This window comes from Coffea arabica, chromosome 1c, assembly GCF_036785885.1.
Source record: "Coffea arabica cultivar ET-39 chromosome 1c, Coffea Arabica ET-39 HiFi, whole genome shotgun sequence".
NCBI lineage: Eukaryota > Viridiplantae > Streptophyta > Magnoliopsida > Gentianales > Rubiaceae > Coffea > Coffea arabica.
Window position 1 is genome coordinate 7549862 of NC_092310.1, and position 23593 is coordinate 7573454.

At 34.9% G+C, this 23593-nt stretch overlaps 1 protein-coding gene across 1 annotated transcript; it reads left to right on the plus strand.

Annotated features, from left to right (window-relative positions):
* Positions 1–21116: 21116 nt before the first annotated feature.
* LOC140038807 (uncharacterized) lies at positions 21117–22148 on the plus strand. The gene is made up of 2 exons (XM_072084156.1): positions 21117–21350; positions 21702–22148. Exons 1-2 carry the CDS (start codon positions 21117–21119, stop codon positions 22146–22148), a joined length of 681 nt encoding a protein of 226 aa, XP_071940257.1.
* The last annotated feature ends 1445 nt before the right edge of the window (positions 22149–23593 follow it).

Here is a 23593-nt window from a genome sequence, read left to right on the forward strand (position 1 = left end):
TATGACAATAAGATATGTATGACTTGGAAACCATAACCCTATTTATAGATAACTTTTCTGTTATCTTTTAGATTCCTATTTCGACCCATCATAGAAATAAGAAACACCCTTAAATCTCTACACATTAAAAATCTCTACACATTAAAAACTCACATCCTATTAGATATATTAAAGTCCAAACTATATTTGATCATTTTAATTGGATTTAATCTTATTTGACAGTCTGCAACATATAGTTATTCACATATAAGTCTAATGTTGGATTAAAGATCTAACAATTTTTCACTTGGATTATATGTGTAATCTTATAATTATGTTTTGTAATTAACCATATAAGTTCAACTTTACTTTCATTACCAAAATGCATCTACAACCAATTCGATCCATCAATTACACCAACATAAGATCAAAACGGCCTTTATTACACTTTCGTAACTCGACCCATCAATGGTTACATATATTAACACAATTGAATGACATGAATCATGATGTGTATGTGTAGCATGAAAATTTTATATAATATGATTATAGCATGTCTATTTCTAACTGATCCACCTTAAACAGTCATGAGATCAAACCATATAAAAATTAGAATGTAAATAAATACAAATTTTATTTATGTATAAAATGTTCTTAAAACTTTAATAATCAAAAAATATCGTAAGAGCACTGAAAATAACAAATTTTTACTAAAACTGTATATCATTTACTAACATGACATCCATACGAGCAGTATGCTCATGAAACATTTTGGATGGCAATCCATTAGTAAGCGAATCTACAACCATAGAGTTTCTCCCAATATACTCCATCGACAACTATCCACTGTGCATTTTTTCTTTAACAGTTAGGAATTTGATATCTATATGTTTAGATTTTGTTGAACTCCTGTTGTTATTGGAATATAAGACTACTGACTTATTGTCACAAAATAATTTGAGTAGTTTTTTAATATTATCCACTACACGTAATCTTATGGCAAAATTTCGTACCCAAATTTTATGGTTGGATACCTCATAGCAAGTTATAAATTCTGTAACCATAATATAGGATACTATAAGAGAGTGTTTAGCACTCTTCCAAGATATAACACCCTCAACTAGCATTTAGATATAGTCTGATATTGATTTCATACTATCTTGGTATCCAACACAATCGAATTCAGTATACTTAATGATCTCGAGTTTATCTGATCTCCAATACGTGAACATGTAATTTTTTATTTTCTATAAATACCGTAAGACCCGTTTGGTTGCCTTTCAATGATCTAATTCAGGATTGTTTAAATATTTACTCAACATCCCAATAATATACGCAATATCTAGACGCGTACAGACCTGAGTATATATTAGATTCCCTACTGTTGAAGCATAGGAAATCTTTTGTATTTCCTTTTCTTTAAAAGCATGCTTAGAATATTGGTCGAGACTAAACTTATTTTTTTAGTTACAGGAGTGTCACCTGATTTATAATTTTGTATACTATATCTTTTAAGAATTTTTTCAATAGAACACTTTTGTAATAGTTCAAAAATACCCCGAAAGTGATTCTAATGTATTTGTATGCCTAGCACAAATGATATATCATCAAGATCTTTTATCTCAAAGTTTTTAGTTAGAAATCTCTTGGTTTCATACAACAAATCTATATCGTTATTAGCAAGTAAAATGTCATCAACATACAATATCAAAAAATATACTTGCTCCCACAGAACTTATGGTATATAAAATCATCTATTAAATTCATTTCAAAACCAAATAAGATGATCACTTGATGAAATTTGAAATAATATTATCGAGACACTTGTTTGAATCCATTGATGAATTTTTTAAATTTGCAAACCACATTTTTTGGATCTCCCAGTACAAAATTTTTTTACTACACCATATAAATCGTCTTATCAATATTACCATTACGAAATGCTGTCTTTATATTTATTTAGTATAATTCAAGATTAAAATGTGCCACTAATGTCATGATAATTCTAAAAGTCTTTCGAAAAAATCGGAGAGAAGGTTTCTTTATAATCGATATATTGTTTTTGTGTAAATCCCTTAGCAACAAGACGAATTTTATATTTTTTTTACAATATCTTTCAAATCTCTCTTAATTTTAAATATTCATTTACAACCAATGGTTTCACTCCTTCTAACAATTGGACAAGATTCTAGACATCATTGTCTTTATGTGAGGACCCGTAAATTTTTCTTATTTATTTTATTTTTTCGCGTGCATTTTTCTTACTTTATTTTATTATCGTAATTTTTCAGAAATTTTTATAAGTGAGTATAGTTTTTAAATTATTTTCTAGTATAAGTTAGTTTGGGTCAATTTGGAAGTGTATTAAGGACATGAGACCAGCTAGTGCAGTTAGTGCGATAAAATTTTGAACGACTAGATTAAGTTTCGTATTGAGAAATATTATTTTACAAGGTACTAGGAGATAATTAGAGGTTAGTTAGATAGATTAGCCATTGGAAGAAAGAAGATAAGTTTGAACAATTAAAAGTGCCATGTGTTGCGACCCGATTGGATGGTGAACTTACCTAACTTTCTTACCTTTACTAAAATCCCAATTTTGACCAAGAAACCATCTTCATTTCCAACCTCTTGGCCGAACCTCTCAAGGAGGGAAAAGAAAAGAAAGCTTCAACTACTTCTTCCATTTCTTGCTTAAATCTTGAAATCCAACCGATTAAATCTTGAATTTATCCACCAAAGTGACTTGTTAAGAGAGTTTCAAGGTATTGGTGGAGTTGATTTGGAGGAAAAACCCCTAAACTACTACCTTTCTTGAGCTGTGTAGGTATTTTGTTTGGAAACTCACTTTTGTTCCTAATAATGGTCAATTAGTAGTTTGTAGTGGCTAAATATGCTATTTCATGGAAGATTTTGTGGTTTGAGGTAGAGTTAGTTAAATTTTAGATTTTATTAGTGATTTTTCTGATTTTATATGACAGTTATTGGTTGGCCATGAATGATGGCTTGATATGGAGTAAAATGAAGCTTTTATATGTTAGTTGTGGTTGTTTGCGGAAAATTTCAGTTTTGTGCGGAAATTTCAGTTTTAAGGTTCCAATCTGCCCTGTTCTAACCGGCTTTATTCATGCATGTTAGAGGCCGAATCAGGCTTAAGTTAAAACATAAAAGTTGTAGCAAATGGTGTTAACTAGCTGCCTGCAAAATTTCAGCTCGATCCGAGCACTATAGCATGTAAAATGACCTAAATACCCTTGACTGCCCATGAGCCCTGTTTCGCGGATAGATTTCTGTTTTCCTCAGGAATTCCATTTGTGACCATGAAAATGCATGATTTGGCTTTGGAGGTTTTCATAAGAAATATAGGTATATGTTTTGGCTTCGAAACGCCATAAGATTCGTTTCAATCCGATAAGTGTAGGTTCAGTTGTGCTTATTGTGCCAAAAGATGTATTTGATAGTTTATGATGTGTATGTGGTTGATTTGAGATGAATTGGTGTTGCTTATAGGATGGAAAAGTAAGGAAATGTAGGGAATATGTTGTCCAAATTTTGGGAGTGTTGGATTTCTTCGAGTTTGGTTGGATTTGGAATATATATATAAGAAAGGGTTTTGGGGTTGTTTGAGCCCTAGGTCTTCATGTTACCTTTTCGTCCCCAAAAATTATGTTTTGCACCCTTGCATTAGTAATTATTTGGCGAGGCATATGACTAGTAGTCGAGCCTCACTTATGCATTCCGTTTACTCAATTTTGGATGTGGAACCTTCAATTGTTCTACTTTGGTTATTTTAGAGTTTCTTGGCGATTAATGCCACTCTGGCATTGAAACTTTTGAAGTATCTGTACTTGAACCGGTAAGTGTACCACTCCCTTGAATTATTACTAAACTGGTTATCTGTACTTGCAAATTGCTATTTGAATATTTTTCTCGACTGTTTATTTTGTACGAGACAAGTGTGTACTTTATCACACTCGTTCTCTGGCCTGTGTGGCTTGTTTCCTATATATACTTGAATCTGTTACCTGCGCCTATTATAATGTCGTTGGAAGTGCATCCAATGACCTTCCTGTTAAATCTGAACTCAACCTCATTGGGAGTTAATTGAATCGAGCCAGCAAGGGCTTGGTCGAGAAAATTGACAATCCGTGGGTGCCTGTTCCTAGGGAATCTATAGGTATTGGAGACTCTGGATTTTCAGTATACTCGAATATTACCATTTCTGTTCCTGTTTGGCGTTCGGGCTCAGTAAGGAGTGTGTTTGGTGAACAGGATTTTGGCGTTAAAGTGGTGTTCTACTGGACTGGTTCTTTTATTTGAACGTTGACGTAGGGTCAACGAGACTGGATCAAGTATTGCAACGGAGATTTGGCTCCTGAGAGCCACCTATATCCTTTACATTGTGGTGTTCATTCATTTCTCGTATTTGATATGAATATGTGCCTTAAAAGTGATTTCTCATGAGTTCTACCGTTTATACTTTTGGTACCTCATTGAGGTTTTAGCTCACCCCATTCCGTTATCATTGTTTTCCTTACAGGGAGCAATCTTTTGGAATTTCGATGTTTTGAAGAATGAGTTGAGCTAGAAATTCTTCTGTTCTTTTGGTATAGCTCCTCGACAATTTGAAAATCCTAAATGTATCTTAATACAATGTTTCCTTTTGATTTGTAAACTTATAATATATATATTTTAAAGTGTTTCCTCATGTTTATGTGACATATATTTGGAAATGTAAATTCTCTCATGTTAAACAAAGTTTACTTGTACTTGGTTGGATTGTGACGTGGTAGCGGCACTTCCATCTCGTTTTGATTTTTCGTGGGAACGTTGTAGCCAAGATTTATTGTATCTTTTAGTTCGGCTCAATTGGGTTCTGAATGTTTATCTTCTCAAAGTTCTTTTGAGCGTTTGGTAGGAGTTACGTTTGTTCCAGATCTGTAGTCCCGGCGAGAGTTGGGCAGGCGGTCCGCCTAACCCTTTGGTTCCTTTTAAGGTGAGATGGGGCTGTCACAGGTGGTATCAGAGCCGCTTCGCATGGTCTCTACGTGGAGTGAGTTTGGGCCAAGTGATGTTATGATTCTGATTTCATGAATATGTCTAAGTACTCGTATGAGTATAAGTTATGAATCGAGCATGTTATAAGTGTAAAAATCTTTATCATGGAACTTGAGGAAGATAGATATGTATGTCGGGTCGGAATCTATAATATGGATGATTTACTCTTGGGACCGGCCGGCTCAAGTTGTGAATTATTTTATTGTGGATTCTTTACTTGAGTACCAAGTAGTGGAGAGCGTGAGAATAATGGTCTGTATCTTGATTGAACTTGAGGTATGTATGGATGACAAAGGTCAATGCACGGAAGATTTTACATTGGACCTAGTAATTAGACTGGTTGAAGGGGTTTGATATGAAAATGTTATCATGAACTACTCTTATACTAGTCTGGCTCGGGTTTTCTAGAGGGTGGTTAGATTATAAGGGAATTCGCATCTAAGACCTGTTCCCTTTTGCTATGACCGTGAGGACTTGATAAGTGTTTACTTGACTTTGAGTTAATCTATCTACAACCATAGAGGTATTTTCTACTCCTCTTGTGAGATTCGATACCCGTAGTTTGGCGCTCGATAAACTACCCTTACCTATACTTTCTTGATATTTATCTCTTGATATCAAAGTATGGACCTGACTTGATTATTATTGTGTCGAGATCGAGAATTTGGAATTAGGTATGGAAATTTGAGAGAAAGGATTTGGCCTCTATACCTGTATGCTTCTAAGTTTAAATTTCCATGGTTCGATTGGGAGTAAGGGAACTTAACAGTTATATGGTTAAAGTCCCAAGTGTACTTGGTTACTTATATTGATTTTCTAATTTGCTTGGCAGGCTATCCCTTGAGTTCGAGCGAATCGATAAAATGGCACATTTAGCTGATATGTATAAGGAGATAGAGATTCTTCGAAAGGAAGTAGAATTTCAAAAGAGATTAGTTGAGCACTGGGAAGGGTAATGGAAACAGGAGTATTCGGAAAAAATTGAGCTACTGCACAAGAACATAGAGATGAAAAAGAAATACGAAGGGATTCTGGAAGAGGTACGAAATAAGTTTGGGCTAGTGCCTTCATCTAGTCAAATGGCCTCTCAGGACATTTCTAATAATAAAGATGAAAGAGGTGAAGGAAGTGCTCGTGATAACAAAGGGACACATAAAGAAATAGATGGAAAAGGAGTTGCTATGAAGGATAAGGGGAGGAAGAAGAAAAAGAATGGACACTTTAAATAAGAAGAAATGTGTGGCTGCTAAGTGTGAAATGTGTAACAAAAGTCATACAGGAATATGTTATGTGAAAATTGGTGCATGCTTTAGATGCGGCCAACTGGAACACCAAATGAAGAACTGCCCAGAACAAATGAATTTTGGGAGGGCGAAACTGCTGTCATAGTTAAAGTCAGCAAGTAGTGATGTGTTAGCTGAAATAATTGTATTTATAGACCTATGTGTATGCAACCTCTATGTAATGAGTATGTTTCCGATAAAAGTAGTTGACCTAATACTTGATATTTTGATGAGTAATATTAAATATTGGTGATTTAACAGTATTGAATCTCGATTCATGAATCTTTATTATCTTTTAGCCTCGATATTAAGTGAAATTTGTGTCTGTGGTTCGGAAAGAGAAACTTTTGATGTCTTCACTGATTTTCTTAGCATGGCATTTTAATCATAGTATTATTGCAATTTCTCTCTAGATAGATTGTGGTATGAGGAGAATTTCGAGAACAAAATTTTTTTAAGGGAGAGAGGGTGTGAGGATCTGTAAATTTTCTTTATTTATTTTATTTTTTCGCGTGCATTTTTCTTACTTTATTTTATTATCATAATTTTTCAGAGATTTTTATAAGTGAGTATAGTTTTTAAATCATTTTCTAGTATAAGTTAGTTCGGGTCCATTTGGAAGTGTATTAAGGACATGAGACCCGTTAGTGCAGTTAGTGCGATAAAATTTTGGACGACTAGGTTAAGTTTCGTATTGAGAAATATTATTTTACAAGGTGCTAGGAAATAATTAGAGATTATCTAGATAGATTAACTATTGGAAGAAAGAAGATAAGCTTGAACCATTAAAAGTGCCATGTGTCGCGACCCGATTGGATGGTGGACTTGCCTAACTTTCTTACCTTTACTAAAATCCCAATTTTGACCAAGAAACCATCTTCATTTCCAACCTCTTGGCCGAACCTCTCAAGGAGGGAAAAGAAAAGAAAGCTTCAACTACTTCTTCCATTTCTTGCTTAAATCTTGAAATCCAATCGATTAAATAGTGAATTTGTCAACCAAAGTGACTTGTTAAGAGAGTTTCAAGGTATTGGTGGAGTTGATTTGGAGGAAAAATCCCTAAGCTACTACCTTTCTTGAGGTGTCAAGGTATTTTGTTTGGAAACTCACTTTTGTTCCTAATAATGGTCAATTAGTAGTTTGTAGTGGCTAAATATGCTATTTCATGTAAGATTTTGTGGTTTGAGGTAGAGTTAGTTAAATTTCAGATTTTATTAGTGATTTTTCTGATTTTATATGATAGTTATTGGTTGGCCATGAATGATGGCTTGATATGGTGTAAAATGAAGCTTTTATATGTTAGTTGTGGTTGTTTGCGGAAAATTTCAGTTTTGTGCGGAAATTTCAGTTTTAAGGTTCCAATCTGCCCTGTTCTGACCGGCTTTATTCGTGCATGTTAGAGGCCGAATCAGGCTTATGTTAAAACATGAAAGTTGTAGCAAATGGTGTTAACTAGCTGCCTGCAAAATTTCAGCTTGATCCGAGCACTGTAGCATGTGAAATGACCGAAATACTCTTGACTGCCCATGAGCCCTGTTTCGCAGATAGATTTCTATTTTCGTGAGAAATTTCATTTGTGACCATGAAAATGCATGATTTGGGTTTGGAGGTCTTCATAATAATGTAGGTATATGTTTTGGTTTCGAAATGCCATAAGATTCGTTTCAATCCGATAAGTGTAGCTTCAGTTGTGCTTATTGTGCCAAAAGGTGTATTTGATAGTCTATGATGTGTATGTGGTTGATTTGAGATGAATTAGTGTTGCTTGTAGGATGGAAAAGTAAGAAAATGTAGGGGATATGCTGTCCAAATTTTGGGAGTGTTGGATTTCTTCGAGTTTGGTTGGATTTGGAATATATATATAAGAAAGGCTTTTGGCGTTGTTTGAGCCCTAGGTCTTCATGTTACCTTTTCATCCCCAAAAATTATGTTTTGCACCCTTGCATTAGTAATTATTTGGTGATGGATACGACTAGTAGTCGAGTCTCACTTGTGCATTCCGTTTACTTGATTTTGGATGTGGAACCTTCAATTGTTCTACTTTGGTTATTTTAGGATTTTTTGGTGATTAAAACCACTCTGGCATGAAAACTTTTGAAGTATCTGTACTTGAACCGGTGAGTGTACCACTCCCCTGAATTATTGTTAAACTGGTTATCTGTACTTGCAAATTACTATTTGAATGTCTTTCCTGACTATTTATTTTGTACGAGACAAGTGTGTACTTTATCACACTCGTTCTCTGGTCTGTGTGGCTTGTTTCCTATATATACTTGAATCTGTTACATGCGCATCTTATAATGTCGTTTGGAAGTGCATCCAACGACCTTTCTGTTAAATCTGAGGTCAACTTCATGGGGAGTTAATTGAATCGAGTCAGCAAGGGTTTGGTCGAGGAAATTGACAATCTGTGGGTGCCTATTCCTAGGGAATTTATGGGTATTGGAGACTCTGAATTTCCGGTATATTCGAGTATTACCATTCCTGTTCCTGTTTGGCGTTCGGGCCCGGTAAGGGGTATGTTTGGTGAACAGGATTTTGGCATTAAAGTAGTGTTCTACTGGACTAGTTCCTTTATTTGAACGTTGACGGATGGTCAACGAGGTTGGATCAAGTATTGGAACGGGGATTTGGCTCCTGAGAGCCACCTGTATCCTTTATATTGTGGTGTTCATTCATTTCTCGTATTTAATGTGAATATGTGCCTTAAAAGTGATTTCTCATGAGTTCTACTGTTTATACTTTTGGTACCTCATTGAGTTTTTAACTCACTCCATTCCGTTATCCTTGTTTTCCTTACAGGGAACAATTTTTTGGAACTTCGATGTTTTGAAGAATGAGTTGAGTTAGTTAGAAATTCTTTTGTTCTTTTGGTATAGCTCCTCGACAATTTGGAAACTCTAAATGTATCTTAATACAATGTTTTCTTTTGGTTTGTAAACTTATTAATATGTATATTTTAAAGTGTTTCCTCATGTTTATGTGATATATATTTGGGAATGTACATTCTCTCATGTTAAACAAAGTTTACTTGTACTTGGTTGGATTGTGACGTGGCAGCGGCACTTTCATTTCGTTTTGATTTTTCGTGGGAACGTTGTAGCAAAGATTTATTATATCTTTTAGTTCGGCTCAATTGGGTTCTGAATGTTTTTCTTCTCAAAGTTCTTTTGAACGTTTGGTAGGAGTTACGTTTGTTCCGGATCCGTAGTCCCGGCGAGAGTTGGGCAGGCGGTTCGCCGAACCTTTTGGTTCGCCTTAGGGTGAGGTGGGGCTGTCACACTTTAATAAATTTAATTTCTTCATTCATGACATCAATTCACTTTTAGGAATTTGAACTTTTTTGATTTGATGGAAGTTATTTGGATCATCTTCCATCAATTCAATGTCATCCTTATATTTTTGAAGAAAAATAATATAATCATCTAACACTGCACTTCTTCTTTTTCTAGTGGATCTTTTTGATGACACTGATTCTTGAAAAGGTAGAGTTTGCTTTTCTATAATAGTTTGTTTTTCAACATCATCTTGATTTGTTGTGTCATAATCAATTTCAGAAATAAGATTCTGAACAAGATTAATGACACATGTGAAAATATTAATATATTTCTCTTCAAAGATAAGATTTTTAACTATATCTTCTCCCTCAAACTCAACATCTTCAAACAATTGAGTATTTTGTTTCTCGAAAATCGATTTAGTCGTGGGATTATAAAACTTGTAACCCCTAGATCTGTCAAAATATCCATAGAATAATAACTAACCGTCTTTGAATCTAGTTTTTTTTTTCATTTGTCCTATAAGGTCTTGTCTCAATTGGACATCCGTAAATATGTAAATGTTTCAAATTGGTCTTTTTTTCTATCCAAATCTTATAAGAGATTTTGATAGTTATTTTAGTTGGAACTCTGTTAAGGATATATGCGGCAGTTTTAAGTACTTCTTCCTAGAATGATTTTGGTAAGGTAGAATGACATATCATATTCCTTACCATGTTTTTAAATATTCTATTTCGTCTTTCAATTATACATTCATAGTAGGTGAACCCAACGTAATATACTGTGGGATGATACCGCATTCCTTTAGGTATTTAACAAATGATATTGGACATTGTTCACCTAAACCGTCATATCTACCATAGTACTCACTACCATGGTCAGATCTGACGCTTTTAATTCTTTTGTTAAATTGTTAAATTGGTTCTCAACTTCAACCTTAAAATTTTTGAACATGTTCAGCGATTGTGATTTTTTAGAAATGAGATATATGTAACCATATTCTGAAAAATTATCTATGAACGTTATAAAATATTGTTAACAATTCCAAGCAGATGTAGGAAATGACCCACAAATATCTGTACATATAAGTTCCAAGATGTTTAAGGACCTATTGATTTCAAATCTCCTCTTATTAGTTTGTTTCCCCTTTATACAGTTAACACAATTATAAAAAACTATAAAATTTAAGTGGTCAAGAATTTCATTTGACACAAGTCTTTTCATTCTCCGTTTGAAAATACGTCCCAATCTCTTGTACTATAATACAGCTGAATTCTCATTCGTTAATTTTCTCTTTACTCCTCTAGTACCCAAATGCAAATATTCATTAAATGAGACAATTGTATCAATTAAATATAGATTATCATAATGCATTAAAGAACTAGAACTAATCAATTTTAAATCATGAAATAATTTAAAATTTTCATTTTCAAATGAACAAAAATAACCAATTTTGTTCAAAGAAGAAATAGGAATCAAATTCCGTCGAAAAGACGGTATAATAAATATTTCATTAAGATCCAAATAAAATTCGATCTTTAACAATAATTTAAAAACTCCGATTATCTCAACTTGAACTGTTTTACCATTATCCACGTAAATATATCTTTCATTATCATTAGGTGTTTGACAATTCAGCCAATCCTGCATAGACATACTAATGTGAGTTGTTGTACCTGAATCTAACCACTATGTGTGTTTGAGTATCGAAGTTAAATTAATCTCAAAATAAACCAGATTAACAAATATACCTTTCTTAGTACGCTAAGCGTGATAGTTGATGCAATATTTCTTTCTATGCCCTTCAACTCCACAGAAGAAATAATTATTCTTTCTCGGATTAATCAATTTTTTCTGTTATTTCTTTTGCGGTGCCGTACCTGTAGATTTGTTATTCTTCTTTCTCTTAAATTCCTTACTTTTATTAGTAGTGGTTGGGACCAAACAATACTCTCTGTCTAGTTTTGTTTCAATCTTTCCTCTTCCTCTACACAATGTGCGAGGAGTTCATTTAGAGATCAAGCCTTTTTTTGACAGTTGTAACTCACCTTAAACTGATTAAACTGTGTGGGAAGGGATATTAAAATCAAATGGACCAATAACTCTTCAGAGAGTACCAATTTAAGTGCAATTAATTTCGAAACAAGATGAGACATCCCTATATTGTACTCTTTGATATTGTTTTTGCCATTATATTTCATTGAAATTAAGCGTGTCAAGAGCGTATTAATTTCAATTTTTCGTTCTTGATAAATCTTTTTTTAATGTTCTGAAAGAACTCTTTAGCGGTAACTGTTGTTTTTGACATTGTTTCTTTGAATGCTTCTGGAACGGCCTTTTTAATGATCGTCAAATACAAGTGATTTGATCTTTCTCACCTTTCCTTATCCCTCTTTTTATTAGAGGTACTTTGATCTATAAGAGGTGGAGAATAATCAACCCTTAACGCTAGTTCGAGATCTATTATTCCAAGTACTATTAAGAGGTTTTCTTTCCAAGATTTGAATTTTGTGCTATTCAGCATAGAAATATTATTGATGTTGGTAATAATATTTGTAACATCATTCGCAGCTGAACAAAAAAATATAAAATAATTAAACAATCTCACGTAAAGTAAAATAATAATAAATTCAAATAAAGGTAACCCCATCTCAAGATACCAATGTTTCATTAATATTTTATTTTTGGACAAAAATATTAACTTTTAAGTGATATCTTGATGCAATAATAAACACTGATAATAATAACATGCCAAAAATTAATTTTTCTTTAGGTCAATTTATAATTTACATATAAAAAGTCGAATAATTATCGCGTGTTTATTATTACAAGTGCACATGTAATTTTGTCAAACATTGATCTTCCTTTAGACCAATCAATATTCACAAAAATTACAAATACTCAATATTATATTCTAGAATAAATTAATTTCCACAAAAGAGGTCACTTTGGTGGCATATTGTTTGAATTAATTTATTCTAAAATATATATAATCAAACCAATATTTAAATTTAAAATTACACAAATTACATAAAATTTTTTATTAAAGTCAACTTTGGTCAACTCTGATCAAAATGTGGTCAAATCAGTCAAATCAGGTCAAATCAATCAATTAGATCAAGACTTATTGGACCAAAAGTCCATATCCAGAACTTGACCCAAATTTATCATTTAACTTCAAAATTTTTTTAAAGTCCATAATGCCTTATAAGACTATATATTTAATGGGCCAACCTTATGAATTTTATAAGATTTAAATGTCTTATTTAACTTTATTAGGGTTTATTCAAATTAGAGAAACCCTAATGTGTATATTGGCTCTTAAACAAGAAAACAAGTCCAAGAATTCAAGTTAATAGTCCTAATTTTATAACCGAAGGCATACCCATAGCTGGATTCAAGTGATATAAATTAAACAATTAACTAGGACAAGTAAACATGATTCGTGAAACACGTGCCAATTAGTTTTAGTTTCAATCAAAGGCAAATGTTTGAGATGCAAAAGTAGCCAATCGGCCAACTAAAATAGCATAAGGAAACAATGGATCGGCCAAAGCAATGAATCAATGAAATCAAAGTGGGTTCACTGAATTCAATGTTAAAACAATGGACCGTACAATTCATGAATTGACTATTGTCATGAAAATTGCATCATAACATATGCAAACAATCATGACTAGAATTTGACCAAAATTTTCGTGAATCAAAACTAGAACCACGGAATAATTATGACCAAAAGACTAAAGACAAAACTAACAATCAATCAGGACAAGCCAATTCACACGACATAAATGAGTTTCAATACAATTCGTTTCAAGCAAATTCACGCGATTTCCAAATTTGAACAATCGCCCATTACCGGGAGTATTCTTGTTTAAGAGCAGACAACCATATAACCAAAATCGAATTCGCGAGACAAAAAAATACAAATTACAGAATTCAATTTATTTCTTAATAATCAATCATATCTAGTTCTGATATCACTTATTGAGCACCACTTATTGAGTGATAGTTTATATTAGTCTTTGGTGAAAGCAATCACCTGTTAAATCCAAAATTTTTATGGCGATTATTAAGAATAAATTAATAATAAAATTACAAAAGCGCACCTGAATTCATGTTGACAAGCTGGCACTTGAATCCTTGAAGATTTTTTTGGGGAGGTCTTTCAGGTCAACACCTATTCGCTAATCCTTAAGAGAGCCCTTTAATCTCTGATATCTCTTATGACGATGGGATATCGAGAAAAGTTATTTTGTGATACTAAAAAATACGATAATAATATACATGTAATCTGGGAATCATAACCCTATTTATAGATAAATTTCTGTTATCTTTTGTATTCTTATTTTAACCCATCATAGAAATAGGAAACACCCGTAAGTCTCTACATATTAAAGATTCATATTCTATTAGATATATTAAAGTCCAAATCATATTTGATCACTTTAATTAGATCTAATCTTATTTGACAGTAACATATAATTATTCATATATAAATCCAATGTTGGATTAAAGATTCAACAAAAACTGCTTAAAATTATGGTTAATAATTACTTCACAGTCGGCTTTAATTATTAACAAAAAATGGATTGATCATACTTGTCCCCTCAAGGTTTGGATTAGTCACGCTTTATCACCCCAACTTCACAAATATATAATTTACCCCGTCTTGACCAGTCAAAATATTAAAAATGCTTAACACTGTTAAGACAAAATAAAGTGCTGAGGAGATTAAAGGATCCATGATTTGTTAGTGAAGGTACAATTGTACTCTTGTATTGGTGCATATGGCCTGCGAAAAAATAAAAGAAAAGTTATTGATAAGTGGGAAAAAAAAACTGACAATCGACAGCAACTATGATAAAATAACTCTTGAAAAGGCCCTGATGTACACGGGAGAAGGAGTCAGAGAATCCTCAAAAGCACTGAAGGGCTTTTTTTTGGGGTTGTAGTGACTTATTAAAAAACATTTAGGGCCTGTTTAAGATTGTTGTATTTTTGCTAAAAAAGTATTTTGGAGGTCAAAAATACTTTTAACATGTTTAATGAAAATCATTCCTTAAATTTGGAAGTAGAATTTTTGGTCATAAAAGCACTTTGGTATAAGTTCAAAATTGATACATTTAGAGTAACTTTTGTATTTGAAACAAATAAAAAATTAAGTTTAATAATTTTATTATAAATTTTGAACTCAATAAACAGATAAATAAGTTTTGTAACCTCAAAATTGCACATTATCAAATAGAAAAAGTACTTACTCTTGTAAATCCAAACAATATGATTTATCAATTAATAAATACTTTGACTAAAAACTGTACTCATTGAAATGCTTTTCGATAAGCCACCGTAACTCAGATAGGCCCTTAATTTAGAAGAGTTATTCGTCAAAGTATTTATGAAGAGCTTCTTGTTCGATCTAGATTTGAAGCCCTATTGGTAACTGGTGGACATCTGGTCGAGGCATTTGGTTTGGAGCGATGTCGCATGAGTATAGACCTTGATTCTGACAGGTTCTGTAGGACGATGACCTGTTGGTAATGTGCTTTAGTGACACTTTCAGTTGAGTACTGCCACACAAGTTCTGGTGTAGTGGAGCAATAGTTTCCTTAGGACTCAACCTGGGAATTCTTACAAGACTTGGAGCAGTAATTCCTACCTAATTTCCATCCCTGAGGACAAGGGCTCTTTTAGAGAGGGGTATTTGATGCACTGATTTTAGTTGTATGATTGATTGACCATAAGAGATTATAATAGATAATGGTGGAAGTGAAAGTTAATAAGTTAAAAGAATATTGCTGATGCTAGTAGTTAGTTAGCACAGCCAAAGAAGTGGTTAGCTGCAACCGACTCTCCACTACTTGCTTATATATTAAGCTGCGCATAAGGAGAAACATTCATTTTGATGTATTGCTACAAATCATTGGTCATTCTTCTTGTATCTTCTCTGAGTTTTCACTACAATAAAATACATGATGCTCCCTTGAATTTCGAATTACTTCTTCGTCATTTTTGTAATTCTGTAATGATTCCACAGGAAATAGGACAAAATAGTTAGCCAAATTCTGTTAGCCAAATATTCTTGGATTTGTTATAGTGGCAACAACTTGCAGAAAGTTAGTTACAATTAGTTAGTTGGGGGGAACTTCTATGAATAGGCCAACACTAATGTAAGGAAGGACATGCAAAATCTGATCTCTAAAGAATACAACTTCCCCGCCTCTTTTTCAAATTCATCCTTGCTCTCTCTCTTTCTCTTGTTCCTTCCTCTCTATTCTTTTTTTCCTATACTTTCTGTACCTTAGCTGAATCATCAGATTCTCAACCATTACATTTGGTATCAGAGCTTGCGGTCCTGGGATTTGAAAGCTCCAATTTGGCAACAATGGCGGAAGGCACCAGAATGAAGGGATTTGAGGAAATGCTGAAGAAACAAGATGCAAGGATCCAAACTATCCTCGAATCCAGTACAATCGAACGTCAAGCGTTAGAGGAAAAGATCGAGTCTAACTATGTGGACATGAAGGCTCTGGTGGAAGCAAACAATGTTGAATTAAAGGAAGAAATGAAGAATTTGTTGGGATATGCAACTTTTCCTACATATTTTGCTAGATTATGTTTGATATCAAAATAATTTAGTTATTAGAAAAATAAGGATATTTGTTAACCAAAGATCATGTTGGTTTGTTAACAGATATTTTAGATAAGATTTGCTAATAGAAGGAGTTTATATTTTGTTGAGATTTTTAGAATAATTGTTAGTTGGATATTTTGCTAGTTTGTTTCATGTAATCACTATAAATAGTGAGTTGATGAATGTAGAACATAAGTTCATTTTTTCCACCTTTAATACAAGTCTCTTATAAGCTTTTTTTGCAACACTAAGGTGTTGTTTCTTAGTTTATGCCCAAAAAAACCAACAAAGTGGTATCAAGAGCCTATATCTTAAGGGCCTGAGTCTTTTTTTTTTTAGAGTGATGCATTGGTGAGGATCCTTTATAAGTTCAAAGCCATGACAGGAAAGAACTTTTTGTCAAATGTTTCAACTTTTAGTGGTAAAACTTACCAAATTTGGGCTATAAAATTTTGGACTTATTTGGTAGTCAATGATCTACGAGATATGGTGGAGACGAATTTTGTTTCACCAGCATTTGAAGAGCTGATGGATACACAAATTAGAGATCACAAAGTTGCAGTTAGACAGAGATCCAAGGCCAGCATTCACATATCAGTTTTTGATGCCGTTTTCACAAAGATAATGGCTGATGATTTGATTGAGAATAAATTATTCTCAATTAAAATAAAAAGGAGAAGTTTCACTATGAATTGGTCAGATTTTGACAATTCTAAAGTGGAACATGATGATGAAATCAAGAATTCAGATCCTGAAAAAATTCAGGAGGAGATCATTAATAAGTGAGGAGATATCAAATTGATTCCTGATATTTGTCAAGATTATAACATTTCTATTTTTGAGTCTACAGATATTGATGGTGATGACAAAATGAAGAACCATGCAGAATTTTATATTTTCTGTATAGGTTCAAATATCGTCAAAAGATGTTCCATTTTAAACCTATGAGAAGGTTATTTGGAAACATAAAAAAAAAAAATCATTTTTTATGTGGAGTTTGGCACGAGAAGATAAAAGAAGTGGTTCGTTGCAAGACTAATATTTAGCTTGCATAAAAACCCAAAGGAAGAAGTTCATTGCAAGGCTAATCATCAATTGCAAAGCTTCTTACAAAAGTCTCGTTCAAAACAAGATTCAAAGATTTGAGAAGACAATTCAAAATCTGTAGCAAAAGTGGCAAGGAGGAGTGTTGGGATGTGCAACTTTTCCTACATATTTTGCTAGATTATGTTTGATATCAAAATAATTTAGTTATTAGAAAAATAAGGATATTTGTTAACCAAAAATCATGTTGATTTGTTAACAGATATTTTAGATAAGATTTGTTAGTAGAAGGAGATTATATTTTGTTGAGATTTTTAGAATAATTGTTAGTTGGATATTTTGTTAGTTTGTTTCATGTAATCATTATAAATAGTGAGTTGATGAATGTAGAACATAAGTTCATTTTTTTCACCTTTAATACAAGTCTCTTATAAGTTTTGTTTGCAACACTAAGGTGTTGTTTCTTAGTTTATTCCCAAAAAAAAACCAACAGAATTTCATGGTCACGATGAATGCTCAATTCAATACCCTCATGAGGAACTTACAGGGGGAAAGGGGAATTCTAGGCCAACCTCTTAACTCATCTGAGCGACCTCCTAATCAAATACTTAGCAAAAGTCATGAAGGAAGCCATCCTTTTCTGGGGGAAAAGAGTCGTTTCCCAATAGGAGTTCCCAAACTGGAATTTCCTAGCTTTGGAGGCTCTAATCTATGAGAATGGATCAGGAAATATGAGAAGTTTGTTCAGCTATATTAGATTCCAGAAGGACAGTAGATGGATGTGGCTGAACTGTATTTGGAAGGCAAGGCTGATCTCTAGTATCAAAGCTTCAAGAAGGACAGAGGAGTGGTGCAATGGGGGGATTTTGGCTCAGAACTTTGTAGAAGATTTGGGGATCTGGGGGGAGGAGATGTGGTAGAGGAGTTCAACAAATTGTAGCAGGATTCATCAGTTTTAGCATATCAGGACAAGTTTGAAGAATTAAGAGCTGCTGTCATGGTAAAACTACCCCTCCTCTCTGAATATACTATGTTTCTAGCTTCCTGAGTGGGCTGAAGGAGGAGATCAAGGCTGCTGTGAAAATGCACATGCCCCAGACCTTACAGGTAGCATTCGAAAAGGCTAGATGGCAAGAATAGTATTTGAGCATCATCTTAAGGCAGAATAAAGTACCAATGAAGATATCTCCACCAATTTCTTCTGGAAGTAAACATACCCACCCTAATGACCTGAGCCACAAGAAACCTGCAACTCATGTGTTTGAGAATAGTATTAAGAAGGATTCTTCTCGGGTAAGAAAATCTCACCCACAGAATTTCAGTACAGGAAGGATCACAACCTGTGTTTCAAGTATGGGGAAAAATTTTCTCCTGGACATATCTGCAAGAATAGAGGGATACATTGGTACTAGTAGATGAAGAAGGATTGCATGGCACTGAAGTAGATGAGGAAGAAAGGGAAATCATTGAGTATCAGGGGAATAAGTCTAGCAAGGATGTAGCCTTCTCACTACACTCAGTCTCTGGACACATGTCTTCTAATACCATTAGGATGATAGGACACTATAGGGGGCACGATTTATCCATTCTGCTTGAGGGGGGGAGTACCAACTGTTTTATCAGGTTAGCCATTACTCAACTACATCCTGATTCTGTGCAGAGTCATAAGCCCTTCAAGGTGAGGATAGCTGATGGAAAGGAGTTAATGTGCAATCAGTGGATTCCAAATATGAAGTGGGAAATGCAGGGACACAACTTCACTCAGAATGTATATGTGTTGGACTTAGAGCCATATGATTTAATCCTTGGGGTGGATTGGATGAAACATTACAGTCCAATGACTTTTGATTTTAAGGAGTTGACATTGTCTTTTGATAAGGAGGGTGAAACTGTGTTGCTGCAAGGAGACTCCCACACTGCCAAGGTGAGGATGAGGCAAGGGACAGCAGCACAAAGGCATATCAGGAATAAAGTCAGGACTTCTTTGCAACACTCTTGCATGATCAGAGTACAGAACAGTCAGGTAACTCCTGTACCAAAATCACTTACTCAATTGCTTGACCAATGTTAGGACATCTTTGAGGAACCTACATCCTTACCCCCTATCAGAGAATTAGACCACCAAATACCCCTCATACCTGATGCCAAACCCTTCAAAATCAATCCCTATAGATATCTCCACATGCAGAAATCAGAAATAGAACGACAGGTCAAAGACCTGTTGTAATTTGGTATCATACAACCTAGCCACAACCCTTTTGCATCCCCAGCTCTCTTGGTAAAAAAAAAGGATGGAAGTTGGAGGTTTTGTATTGATTATAGGCAGCTCAACAACCTTACCATCAAAGATATCCCATTCCTACCATTGATGACTTGCTTGATGAATTGCATAATGCAAAAATATTTTCTAAAATAGATCTAAGGTCAGGTTACCATCAAATTCGTATGAACCCCTCTGATGTCCCTAAAACAGCCTTTAGAACTCACTCTAGCCTTTATGAAAACCTAGTGATGCCTTTTGGCCTCACAAATGCCCCTACTACATTTCAAGCCTTAATGAATTCCATATTGGAACCTTTCATCAAATAGTTTGTGCTTGTGTTTTTTGATGACATTCTTGTTTATAGCTCAGATCTGGACAGCCATCTTAAACACCTATCCCTTGTTCTTAACACCTTGAGAACCCATTCATTATATGCGAAGATGTCTAAATGTTCCTTTGGTCAAGATAAAATTGAGTATTTGGGACATGTAGTTACTGCTGAAGGTGTTTCTGCTGACCCTGCAAAGGTAGAGGCAATGTTTTTCTTGCCAGTTCCTGATAACATTAAGGCTCTTAGGGGTTTTCTTGGATTGACGGGGTACTACAGGAGGTTTGTCAAGCGCTATGGGAAAATAGCAAAGCCCCTAATTGAGTTGCTTAAAAAGGACAGTTTCGTATGGAATGAAGCAGCTACTTCTGCCTTTAAGCAGCTCAAGGTGGCTATGTCACAGGCTCCTATACTAGCTTTACCTAACTTCTCCATGCCCTTTATATTAGAGACAGATGCAAGCCAAACAGCTATGGGAGCAGTACTGATGCAGCAAGGGAGACCAAGAGCATTCATGAGCCAAGCTTTGGGACAAAAAAATCAATCAGTGTCCATTTATGAGAAAGAGTTGCTGTCCCTGATCACTGCTGTAGGAAAATGGAGGCATTACTTATTGGGATCTCATTTCATCATCAGAACAGACCATCAAAATCTAAAGTACTTGCTAGACAAAAGATCACTACTTCCCTACAACAGAAATGGATTGCAAAATTGATGGGATTGGACTATGAAATCCAATACAAAAGAGGCAAGGATAATACAGTTGCAGATGCTCTTTCTAGGAGGCAAGGAGGTTCTGCAGGAGGAAGCAATCAGGAGAGTTACAATGGAGTCCACTCTATATCTGCAGTCAAACCTCTATGGCTCTCCAAGGTATCAGAGAGCTACAATGGAGATAACAAGGTCAAAGAATTATTAACAACACTTGCAATAGACAACTCTAGTACACCTGATTACTCCTACCATCAAGGGATTATCAGGTACAAGGGGAAGGTATACATTGGAGCTACCACTGAATTTAGGAGGCAACTTGTTAGCTGCATGCATGATTCTGTAGTTGGAGGCCACTCTGGCAATCAGGGGACCTATCAAAGATTGAAGAGTTATTTCTTTTGGCCAGGAATGAAAAAGGAAGTGGAAGCTTATGTACAAGCTTGTGACACCTACAAGAGGAGCAAATGAGCAAGCTAGTTACCCTGGCTTGCTACAACCTCTCGCAATACCAGAGCCAGCTTGGCAGCATATCTCAATGGATTTTATCGAAGGTTTGCCAAAATCCTTGGGGCATGATGCCATAATGGTCGTGGTGGACAGGCTTACTAAATATGCGCATTTCATATCCATGGGGTCTCATTTCACAGCAAAGAGTGTTGCACTGGTGTTCTTCGAGCAAATCTATAAACTGCATGGTTTGCCAGTGGACATTATATTTGATAGGGACAAGATTTTCACAAGTTTATTTTGGCAGGAGCTTTTTCATCAGGTGGGAACTACCCTTAGTTTCTCATCCTCATATCACCCCTAGTCTGATGGACAGACTGAGAGAGTAAATCGATGTGTGGAAACCTACTTGAGGGCTTTGTGTTTGCAATAGTCTGGTCATTGGAAAAGGTGTTTGCCTGCAGCTGAGTAGTGGTACAACACTAATTTCCATTCTAGTTTATAGATGACACCCTTCCAAGCACTCTATGGTTATAAACCAAAACAGCTGTGCCTACAACCAGACAACACCCAAGTACTTGCTGTGGAGATTGGTTAACTGAGAGGGTGAATTGGAACTCCCTACTGAAGGAAAATTTGTTGCATGCTTAGAACTATATGAAATAGTTTGCAGACAAACACAGGACTGACAGGACATTTGCTGAGGGGGATTGGGTTTACCTCAAGTTACAGCCTTGTAGACAGACCACTATGGTTGTTTGAAAAAATTGAGCTAGCAGCTAAGTACTATAGACCACATCAGATTGAAAAAAGGATTGGAGCAGTAGCCTATAAACTCAAGTTACCACTAGGAGCTGCTATTCATCCTGTATTTCATGTTTCGCTTTTGAAACCTTCCGCAAAAGGTGCTCCAGCTAGCACAATATTACCTCAGCCAAGTGATGAAGGCTTCTTTTCGATCACCCCATCCTCTATACTGGATCGAAGATGGATTGATAGGGATGGACACAAGGTGGAGCAGATTTTGGTGCAGTGGAAGGACTTACAAAATGAAGATGCAACGTGGGAAGACTTCTCAGTCATCAAGAGTCAATTCCCTGACTTCAATCCTAGAGACTAGGATTGTTTCGAGAGGGGGCAATTGTAATGATTCCACAGGAAATAGGACAAAATAGTTAGCCAAATTCTGTTAGCCAAATATTGTTGGATTTATTATAGCAGCAACAACTTGCAGAAAGTTAGTTATAGTTAGTTAGTTGGGGGGAACTTCTATTAATAGGCCAACACTGATGTAAGGAAGGAAATGCAAAATCTGATCTCTAAAGAATACAACTTCCCTGCCTTTTTTTCAAATTCATCCTTGCTCTCTCTCTTTCTCTTACTCCCTCCTCTCGATTCTTTTTTTCCTATACTTTCTGTTCCTTAGCTGAATCATCAGATTCTCAACCATTACAAATTCCTAGGTCAGGGAATTGAGACCTCCACTGACCTCTGTATCAGATGCCTTCACACTTGGTGCAACTACCTATACTTTCTCAAATGCATATAGATGTAAGCAGGTCCATTTGCAATTCCAGATGTTGAGGAGGTCTGCTACTTCTTTGTTGACACACTAGTCCAGCGTATCTCTTGTTCAATTCGACCTTTAAAGATTGAGTGACAGAATCAGGCTAGGTTTGAGCCCTTGCAGGATGGTTCCCTCCTCCTTAGGTAGTATAGTAGCTCTGTTGGATCTCGTCTTAGTAGCAGCTTTGTTGAATGGTTTCCCTTGTCTTAGTAGTAGCTTTGAACCTTGGAAATTGTACCCTTGTTATTTGTGTTTTGTTATGTAATTTTCTTGAGATTTGGGTGTACTCCAAAGAAAATTACGACTATCGTTGTAATTAATCGTGAACTAAATAAGGCTGTTTAAAGGATTGAGCTACTTTGAGAATGTACTACTAGAAGAACGCAAACATATCTGACTAGACCAAGAATAAGGCCCTCGGATCACTGAATTAAGAGACTTGAATTGTTTCCAAATCATGAATGTTTGAGGGAAAGAGCAAGAAAAGAACAAATGCTCACAAGTTTCAACAATATTTCAACAAAAATCACAAGTATCATCCTTTACTACACTCCACTTCCTCAGCCTGCTTCTTTTATAAAGTCTCTCACATCAAGAAAGCAAATTTGGACACGAGGTTCAACCACACCAGCCTGTTTTCTTTTGACATTGAAAATTTTTTGAACTTGTGGGGTGTTATCTTTTGCTTTCTAGTAGACATAAGTGGTAGCCCTAGATACCTCCCTCACAAAGTTCGTAAAGGCATACAAAGCAACTGATTCAGGTAGAGCTGTCTTTCAGACTTTGTTCCAGCATAAACAATTCACTCTTTTGAAGATTGGTTTGCAATCTAGACACTCCTGTAGAGATATATCAGATGCAGAAGCCAAAAAGAAGAGGTCATCAGGAAATGTTGAGTAAGGTTCAGCGTCTCAACTTTGGATGATAATCTGATCTGTCTTCCTGAATAATTTAGCCAAAACACTAGAGAACACCTCCACTGCAAATAGGAACAAATA